Source organism: Bombus vosnesenskii, unplaced genomic scaffold (genome assembly GCF_011952255.1).
Source record: "Bombus vosnesenskii isolate JDL3184/JDL3185 unplaced genomic scaffold, Bvos_JDL3184-5_v1.1 scf7180000014636, whole genome shotgun sequence".
NCBI lineage: Eukaryota > Metazoa > Arthropoda > Insecta > Hymenoptera > Apidae > Bombus > Bombus vosnesenskii.
This window is the reverse complement of record NW_022883565.1, coordinates 1-10,359: the sequence shown is the minus strand read 5'-3', so window position 1 is coordinate 10,359 and position 10,359 is coordinate 1. Positions and strand designations below refer to the sequence as shown.

Below are 10,359 nucleotides of genomic sequence, written 5' to 3'. Positions count from 1 at the left end.
AAATAATGATGTGATTTGACTAATTTTGTTGAAAGAATATTTGTACTTTTTACGTAAAACTTCAGTCTTTTACAAACTTTCTTGTAATTAATAAACCAGTAAACACAATATTAATAAAATCTATTAAAATTATAAACAAACTCATAAGTTTTAATTTTAGTCCTTAAAGGTTGAAATATTTTGCTCCAATGTCGAGACATTTGTTTTAATCCAAAACATTACTATACTGAATCGATAATGTTGCATGTGCCACGAAAATGATGATAGTGTCAGATAACTTGTTGTGAAACGAAAAAGCATTGCATGTACATTTCTGTTGTTTTGTTGACCATGAGTTTGATGATCTTTTAAACTTGCCCATAGCTAAGAAATCAAACAGTATATCTAAACGAAATTAATTTCAAATTATTTTTTAGGTTCTAAGCTTTTATCTAATCTTTCAGAAGTTGCAAAATTTATTCCACAAGAGTCTTTTTTATCATAACCAAGTACACATCTTAAAACTATTTAAGTCTTCCTTAGTAATTTCTTCTTATCTTTAATAGTAACGAAAATAATTTAGATGAACGTTTTAAAATTGACACCCTGTATATTAAAAATAAGAGATATATTTTCTTCATAATTGGATAGGCTTTTTACAATGGCAATGTACAAATATCAAAATTGCAATTATATTATAACATATGTATATATATAAGCTTCACATTTAAACACAAGATTCTTTATTATATTTTTTTAATACCAATATTTTAATAATTATAACAAGGGTTTTTTAACAAGAGATGTATAACATTGTATACAAATTTTCAAAAACCTATAGATAATTTCAGTTATGCTCTTGCATCATTAATTGTTGATGGAACTCTTACCTCAATTCCATCTAGTTCCTTAGACATTACTATTTGACAGCCTAGCCGTGACCTGAAATTAAATATTATATAACTGAATATGTCAATAAATATATTTATTGCTATACAAATTAATACTAATACACAATAAGATTTCTATTTATCCATTTGAAAATCAACATTGTAAATATGCTAATTCCAACATAGATTTGTAATGATTATAGGGTCATAAATAAAAAACTATGAAAATTTATTATAATTTCAGTTTCGTAGTATTCAGAGATAGCGATTTGAAATTCTACATTGAGATGCAGATTTCGAAATACCCAATACTAACCTGTTTTTACATAAATTTAAATAGAAAAATTCACTTTATAAAATATTAAAAGGTAATAGAATTAATAATGTGAATGATTTGATACTGATTATTATGAACTAACGTATCTGTTAATTCATATGCTAAATCCAACATGTCTAATTCTTCATCTGTTGGTTTGTCAGGAAGTGCATCATAAACTTCTTTCGAAAATATTAAATGGCACGTACTACAAGTTAATGTTCCTTCACAAGCACCTATATCAATTATATTTTAATATTACAACATACTTATATAATAAAGTATCAAAAGTTAAAAATAATAAGAATATTAAACTTGATAAAAATTAAAATTTTCAAATATTTTCTACCTCAAAATTATTTATTTTAAATTAAGTAAATTATGCTTCTTTAAAACATACCATATCCATCTAAATCAATTTCATTATTTACTACTATGTCTAATATAGTATCTCCAACTTTCCCTTTTGCTTTGATTCTCTCTCCACTTGCTTTAACAAACGTTATATTTACTCTGAAAATAATATTTATGAAAGATAAAAATTATCTCAATATAATTATTTTCTTTATTTTTTGTGTTTCTTCAATTAATCTTCTCTTAATTATACCTTAATTATATGTATCACTTATGATAATAGAAATAATTTAAAAATAAGATATACTTGTCTTAATAATACATAAATAAAATTCGTATATCATATATTTATAACAGTGTTATATTTTTAGTTGTTCACTGTCAATGTTGTTCTTATTAATACTATTCTATTAATACTATGTTATTTTTCTAGATGTTATACTCCTACAAAGAGAAAAATTTCTTAGACATTATTATTAGCATTATTATTTTGACACCAATTTTATATTGGAAGGTAAGTACTGAAATTCTATTAAAAAAAGAAGGAAACACAAGAAAATTTGTATCACTTACTCTTGTTTTTCTGAAAGTGGTTGCGTGGTCGATATTCCTCTTGTTGCCTGCAAAAAGGGCAACGTTGTGTTGCTTGTATATTTTGAATAATTTGATGCAATACCGAGAATTGATCTCGAAAATTTTTGTAATTGATTTACTAACGCCATTCCACTGTCATAAATATCATGAGTATGGGACACCCTGTCCGAACACCAGATAAGTATTGCGGAAAATATCAATTGTAGATCAATTGTACTTTGTGCAAAAACTTTCACGGCATTCTTCGGCTGCTATACTGGGACGTTCCTTTACTGTGATAGGTTATAAAACGATTCCTAACACAAGTGACGTATCCCTACCGGACACGTGCTCTTCGGGTCACATGTTTTATGATACAAGACCAGCAAAATGATCAATGTGTAATTTTACATATCTTACATTTTTTCCAAATGAAATATTGTTTTTATTAAACGTTTAAAACCTCAGGCAACATTTATTTCATCTGATTTCAGTTTTACAAATATATATCTATATTACATATCTGTATAAATTACGGTCTGGTTATATCAAACAGGGACCGACACTCGCTAGGGAAAACTGCCCAAAAATTGAATCGTAAAAACCAATATGAAAGACAACAAATTTCTCGTTCTGCGGAACAAATAGAAATGAGCAGAGTATCTTTATCTTTATCTGAGACATTCAAAGCGTATCACGCATACGCTAAACCTGAAGAAAACTTTCTTGTCTTCCATGTTTATTTTTCCCTTTCCATTTCCGAACGGTTTCTTCTATATTTATTTATATGTTCGTGATTGATGCTATTGACAACATACAACTAAGGGGAAATACGAATAGTAATAGATATATGTATAACTCATTATGCAATTTTATAGAATTAAATCTTATTTATCTTCAGATATAAAAACTATATTTACCAGCTGAAACACTAACGCATATGCAGTATAATATAATCTACTTAACAATCTCGTTTTAGTTATAATATGTGATTAATTCTTTTGCTATTTCGCTATAAACAGTTTCTTGTGCATACAATATTTTTTTATAGTATTCTAATATATTGTTAGATATTGTAAAGAAAGTAAAATACAGTTATTGAAGTTTGGGAACATTCAATGTTAACCTTGCTTCAAAAAATAATCTTTCGAATGAATGGGGAATAGATTTTTAGTATTATAGTTGGTATAATGTCATCATTGTTTACAATGTGTTAGAGTTAAAGAAATGAGACAAATTAATATTTCAGAAGCAAATTCAATATTTAAATGATGTTATTTTAAAATGGCAGATGATATGAATGTTCTTTTTATACGAGGAAATGGAAACGTATGTATGGTAATGGAAACGTAATGGTTTTATCATTATTTTAGTACAAGATCTTAGCATAATAGTAATTAACAGTATCCATTACCTTTTAGTCAATTTTTGAAAAATGACATATATGATAATTTGCAATAGTTTGATAATAAAATACTTGTATCAATATTAATAACGTATAATTTGCTATCTCAAAAGGATACAGACACAGCCAATGATAATGTTTGGGATGATAGTGCATTAATAGAAGCATATGATAAAGCAATAAATTTAGCAAAAGAAGAAGTTATCAAGCGAATGGGAATGGATGTTGGAAATTCTCAACCGAAAGAAAACCTACAAAATCTTAAGCAGCCTAAACACGCAAGTAAATTACATAAGGTTGTGATTTTGATAGAATATTACAAATTTGATACAGAATATTATTAAATATATTGATTAAGAAGCAAATTATTTTATTTTGCTATTTACTTATATTTATTTGTATACACATCTTTTCTCTATAGAAATGGATCATAGGAGCACCTTATCGTGCAATATACTCAGAGGATGGAGAAATTTATGAAGCTATAATATCAAAAATTTACGAAAACAATGGCACGTGTTGAAGTGGTTACCACTTCTAAGAAAACTCTACATCTGGTCTTTTTTAGTTTTCTCAAGCACTGAAGCCATCGACAGCGTGTAGACAAAAGACTGCGACGAAGTCAGGCCATAAACAGTAGACAGGCGACGTTGGCTTCGGGGTTTTTCAGTTATTAGGTAACACAGCTAGCGTGCGGATCTGGACCAGCTCAAATTGTATTTTTACTTATTACACTTCTATTTAAATATATTTTCTACCTTACAATTTATCCACGTGTTTTCTCTGTTTACACACCGAATAACCTCAACAGCACGTGTGTTGTAAAATTTGTAGGTAATACCTTTAGCATGATGGTTATGTGAATTAAGAAATGTACTAAAAATACATATATATATATGAAGTAAAGGCTTTCGCATAGTCTATCACAGTGTCATTCAGCAGGTCCTTAACTGGGCAGGAGTACCTGTCAATGTCTATGGGGAGACCCGTGGGATATAGGGTCATGAACCATAAACATGCATGTTACTTATTGTTCATTATTAGCTGCTTGGAATATAATTCTCCTCATTAGACGAGTGATTATTACTACATATATCAAGGCAAACATTTATACATATACATTTATGCACGGGAAATTCTAATACATTGCCTGTAAGGACAGTAACCGAATGGCACTCAGTCATTCTATTAAATGACAAAAATTTCTTTTACTCTGTGTTTAGGCTATGGTAATACACAGAAAGTCGAGTTGAGTTCTCTTTTAGAATCAGAAGGTTTGCAAAGTCAAATAGCACAACAAAAGAAAGCTTTGGAAGAGAAATTCAATGAAGAGAACGATGAGACTTGTGAGACTAATTTTTCTACAAATGTAAATTCGAAAAAATATAATGTAGAAAAAATGGATTGTGACTCTGAAGAAGCAAATGCGTATAAACATCACTTCATACCGGGACCATCTTTCAATTCGATGACTGATATAATGCCACCTGCACCTCCTTTACCACCACAATTAATGGCCAAGTAAGTACAATTTAAAAATTCTAATGGAATGCTGAATACTTCTAATATTAATAAGTAATTTGGAATAAGTTTAACATTTTATTTGGAAAAAAAATACGAAATTTTAATAAAATGTACTAGATTACCAGATAATGATACAGACGCACTTTCAAGTATGTTGATGTCATGGTATATTAGTGGTTACATGGTATATTACACAGGTAATTATTTCATATAAGTATTTTATTGTATATTAAATTTTCAATGGACTATGTTATTTCTTTTGTAGGTTATTATCATGGTTTGAAACAAGCAAGAAACAATCAAGAGAACAGGAAGAACTGTTGATTATATCAATTTTTTCAATAACAATATAACAATAATATAAGATATAATAAAATATAAAACTCATTGTATTTATTTACTTCAATTATTTGAAATAAAGAACAGCTTTATTTTCATATAAGACTTTAAGACTTTTTTAAAAATAATTACTAAGATAAGAAAACATAAAAAACATATTTTTGATAAAATACACTCACATATATATGTCGGGTTATCATTAGGATTTAAGGCGCGTAATGATCCTTCGTTTGAATTAGCCATTGTTTTACGAAACAGAGAATATATTTACGCGAATAAACAAGATTTTACAAAATATTATGAATAATGAGTTTAATAAATAATAAGATTAACAAACGATAAGTTTAACTAATAATTAGATTAAAGATTAATAAGTTTAACGAACAATAAGAGGAACGAATAATTAGCCATTGTTTTACGAAACAGAATATGTTTACGCGAATAAAAAAGATTTTACGAAATATTATGAATAATGAGTTTAATAAATAATAAGATTAACAAATGATAAGTTTAACTAATAATTAGATTAAAGATTAATAAGTTTAACGAACAATAAGAGGAACGAATAATATGTCTTACGAATAATGAATTTAACGTATAATGAGATTAACGATTGATAGGTTTCACGAATAATGAATTTAATTAACGCTATTAACAATGTTCCGGGGTTCAAACGAATCCACGGTCAACGGGATAACTCTTTACTATGTGTAGAATAATTTTAAACACAAACTACAATTGCTGAGACACTCGGTAAATTGCTCGATGTATCACTTTCCAAGGCGATCACACGAATGAATATCTGATGAAAATCTTTTTCGCTATACGACTGCATTTGTTTGTTATATGCTCGCTGGAAACATCGAGAAGGTTCCAATCGTTGTTGCTAGGCAATTTCTGTCAAAAGTTTGTTGTATACTCTTTGGAAACATCGAGAAAGATTCAAACGTCGTTGCTAGGCAGTTTCTGTCTGGAGATTGATTCCTAATACAACGTGTGTCCCATTATATCGACATCTCTAAAGTACAATTCTATGTGATTTCTAGGGAGAACAATACAACCGATCCACACCTTCGTCAGGCAAAACGTTTATCCCGTGACCGTGGCTACGTTCGGCGACCAGTTGTCACCTCGAACCCACTTTCGCTTTCACAAATATCAAACAATTACAAATGACAATTGCTTAATTACAGTTATGATAAAATCTAGGCTAAAGCATTAGAAGGCTTCCTCAAAATTGCAAAGGGAAGGCTCCGGTTTTCCTTTCATCTCCGACATATATAATACAAGGATATAATACAACCGAACATTTTAAACTTAGCCTACAGCGCGTGCGCGCACACACGCGCACACACATGACACACATGACACACATGCACACACATGCGCGCACACACATGCGCGCATACACACATGCACACACATGCGAATGATTTCTCGAACGATAATCCATTTATTTATATTTTTCAATATCTGTCCTTACGATTGCGTATTTATTTGTTCCACGTATCATATTTATCTATTTGCATAACTGTAGGTGACATTTTTTTTAACAATTTTGCTAATATTTCATAACTTTTTAATTCATATTTCAAAGTGGTAACAGGTGTTTCTTTCTTTTCAAGTCTCCTCCATATCGGGCTTATTTCTAGTAGCCACGCTTGCTTACAAAGCAATTTTATATCTGCACAAGAATATCTTTCAGTACATTTTACTATGTGGTTTACAATATCTGTATTTTCTAATAAGTGGTTGCTAAGGTATAATTTGAATATACCAAGTCGAGCAACTTCATTGGGTTATGATACGTATATTTGCTTTTCGAGACGCCTGAGTAAAGCTGCATCAATGCCCCTAATAACATATTTACAATAAATATTATCGTTCTATTATACTAATAATAATGAAGGAATACTTCAAACAACACAATAACATATTTGGAATTTGGAGAAATATTACGATATTTTCTACTTAGAAAACATTGAAATAACGTGATATACGTACCAAGGGGAATTAGTTGTAGCTAGAAGAACTACATTAGAATTCTCATTAGACACTAATCCATCCAATCTAGAAAGAAGTTCTGATCCGAATCTCTTTGCAGGTTCAGACAATATACAGTCTCCTTTATTTGTGGCGATCCAGTCAATCTCGTCGATAAAAATAATTGTAGGCGAATGACTATAGGCAAGTTCAAATAAAACCTGTTCAGTTTAACAAATGTATTATTCATTAAATATTATATTCGAAATTCCTTAAATTCATTGCCTCATCACGAATATGATATCATTTCGTTTTCCAAACAACTATTCTATTTATATATAAATGACGAAAAATAAAATCAAATCTTTTTATACCTAGAATCTCTCCTTCATAGACAAAGGAACAAAGAAACTTACATAGACAAAGCAACTTACACGTATATACTTCTCGGAATCGCCTCTCCATTTGCTGACCAATGAGCTGGCAGTTATGTTAAAAAAGGTGCAATGGCATTCTGTCGCGACTGCCTTCGCTAACTTCGTTTTCCCTGTTTTGTATATTTCTTGTAAACACGTACAGAAATGAAAAGAATGCGAGTATCTTACCTGTACCAGGTGGGCCGTACAGCAAAATACCTTTCCAGGGGGAAAACGGGCCATCAAAAAAGATAGGATACTTAAGGGGATACACAACGGCCTCCTTAACAGCGGTTTTACATTCCTCTAGGCCTATAACGTCATCCCAATGTACATTTAATTTGTTTACTATGATCTCCTGTGACGATACAAAGATAAAATGGCGTCTTCTCTATATTAAGTAAGTGTTACGTAATTTGATATTTGAAGCGTTACTGAAATCACGTCATCGTCGATATACGTTGGACGGTTTATCGACGGGAATTTTATCGTTTAAAAGCTTTACGATACGTATATTAATCGAAAATAACTTACGCATGAGATGTCCTCAGCCTCGTAATTCCGGATTATCTGAATAAAGCTTTTCAATGCATTTCAATATCTTCGATTGCATGGATTGTTCCATTGGGACGTTAAATAGCTCTTCTGATGAACGTCCATCACTCTCATTGGGGAATATTGACGTCACTGTCATTGCGAGATTAATATGATTCGTATTGTCATCAGTTATCTTCTGCTGTAGATTCGTCTCTTTCACAGGCTCACTTCTCGCTTGTTTACTAACAGATTTGGCTTTTGTCTCAATACTTCTACAAACACTGGATCATATTGTAATACGATACGTTGAATACGATACGTTGAATACGTTGAATACCGTTTAATATCGTTAAATAATATAAATTCTTACGTTTTGCTTGCATTTGTCACTTCCCTCGTCATTTCCCTTCCAGTTATTTTCTTACACAATATGGGATATTTTTGAAATTTCATCTTGTAATAATTTTCATACTCTGCAACGATAATTTCCAAATCGATGTTGTCGCAAACCCGATGTTCGAGAGATAGACGAGCTTCCCGGAATAATACATCGCTAACGTCTATATACCTAAAAAAATGTAGTTTTTAATTAATTATAGTTTTTAACTGATTAAAAATATTTTTCGCAATGACTGAACACTATAAGATAACCATCAAACAACTGTTTTATCTCTAGGTAAGACAGGCAAAAGAATGTATTTACTATATAGATCCTCGAAGATAATTTCTTGTCTTCTGCTTTTTAATTTCCAATTTTTAGATGGATAAGAATAATTTGAATTTATACTTCATATATTTGTTTATAACTAGTTAATCTACATTATCGATTGAGTTATTCTTAACTACTGAATTACCGATGTCGAATTTTCAAATTTGGTTTCGCCTTCTCTTTCCATGATGTCCACTGATTTCTATTTCGATTGGTCACTGACACTATTCAAAAGAATTGGAACTAGGAATATATTTTAATTATAATATACTCACCCATTGTGTTCCAAATAATCACATACAAGGTATAATATGTTCCGATGACGTTCCGAAATACGACTCTCCTCCTAATATAATTATTTTTTCATTACAATAATATAAGGTTTTTCATGTAATTTTTTGTTACATTTGCGAATTCAACGAGTTACACATGATTTTTCATGAAACACGAACGTTAAAAATATTTGATACAGCCTAATTATAAAAATTGTTAGAAGCAAAAGTCATAGATACTATGTGCGAGTATCGCATGAAACGAACAGCTATTAAGAGAACTGCAGCAATATTACAAATGAAATAACAAAACACACTCGTCTGTGACGTTGAAATTCTAAAATCTAAAATCTAGAATATTCCTTACCTTTTTTCGCAGATTATAAAATATCTTATTCATACTACCTTGCATCGATAAATCACCGTTCATAGTGACACTTTCAAATCGCCTATCGTTTCTCAATGGATACGAGAATTTCCGTTTATTACTTTAAAAACAACCCGTCCATTACGTTTCTCTTAAAAAATTCTTTCAACTCCGTTGAAAACCGAGCATCAAACAAGAGACAAACGATTTGTTGTCATGGAAATGTTTGGTTCACACATAAGCAACGCACAAATATAATGATAGAATAGCTGAGTGTGTGTACTGTATAGTAAGATGGATGCAACATGGAAATAGAACACCATGTATAGATACTTCCTGTCCTTGTTTAATCAGGCATGCACACTAGTGGACACTGACGCTGCTCGTATACCGCTGTTACATATTTCCTGTACAAGTGCGCGTCATTAGACAAGGACGGAACATCCTCTCTCTCTATCGCGCTTTTAGTTCGCTCACGCGCTCTGTACTTATATCTATTACATTTCCACCATAAGCAGCGGCCGTGCAGTGACTTACAAAAGTTCCGAACGGTTCCATCCTGGGCGGACGGTTAATTGCGTTCGGTACTTCGAGGCAGGAAGGTGAGTACAGAATCGCTCCTCTTAGTACTCTTATTAGAAGTGTTATCATCGAATATAAGTTTTTTCAATAAATTCTTATCGTTTTACAATCTT

At 30.7% G+C, this 10,359-nt stretch overlaps 2 protein-coding genes and 1 pseudogene across 2 annotated transcripts; 1 reads left to right on the top strand and 2 right to left on the bottom strand.

The window, feature by feature from the left end:
- Positions 1-588: 588 nt before the first annotated feature.
- On the bottom strand, positions 589-2,459 carry LOC117240457 (adrenodoxin-like protein 2, mitochondrial). The gene is made up of 4 exons (XM_033506488.1): positions 2,113-2,459; positions 1,586-1,698; positions 1,289-1,421; positions 589-921 (listed from the first exon to the last, which is right to left on the bottom strand). Exons 1-4 carry the CDS (start codon positions 2,259-2,261, stop codon positions 831-833), a joined length of 486 nt encoding a protein of 161 aa, XP_033362379.1. The 5' UTR covers positions 2,262-2,459; the 3' UTR covers positions 589-830.
- A 925-nt stretch (positions 2,460-3,384) lies between these two features.
- LOC117240458 (survival motor neuron protein-like) lies at positions 3,385-5,441 on the top strand. The gene is made up of 7 exons (XM_033506489.1): positions 3,385-3,441; positions 3,631-3,813; positions 3,939-4,037; positions 4,336-4,351; positions 4,741-5,038; positions 5,159-5,238; positions 5,307-5,441. The coding sequence occupies exons 1-7, from the start codon at positions 3,397-3,399 to the stop codon at positions 5,363-5,365; spliced, it is 780 nt and encodes a 259-aa protein (XP_033362380.1). The 5' UTR covers positions 3,385-3,396; the 3' UTR covers positions 5,366-5,441.
- Positions 5,442-6,915: 1,474 nt separating this feature from the next.
- Positions 6,916-9,371, bottom strand: LOC117240454 (annotated as a pseudogene).
- Between the last annotated feature and the right edge of the window lie 988 nt (positions 9,372-10,359).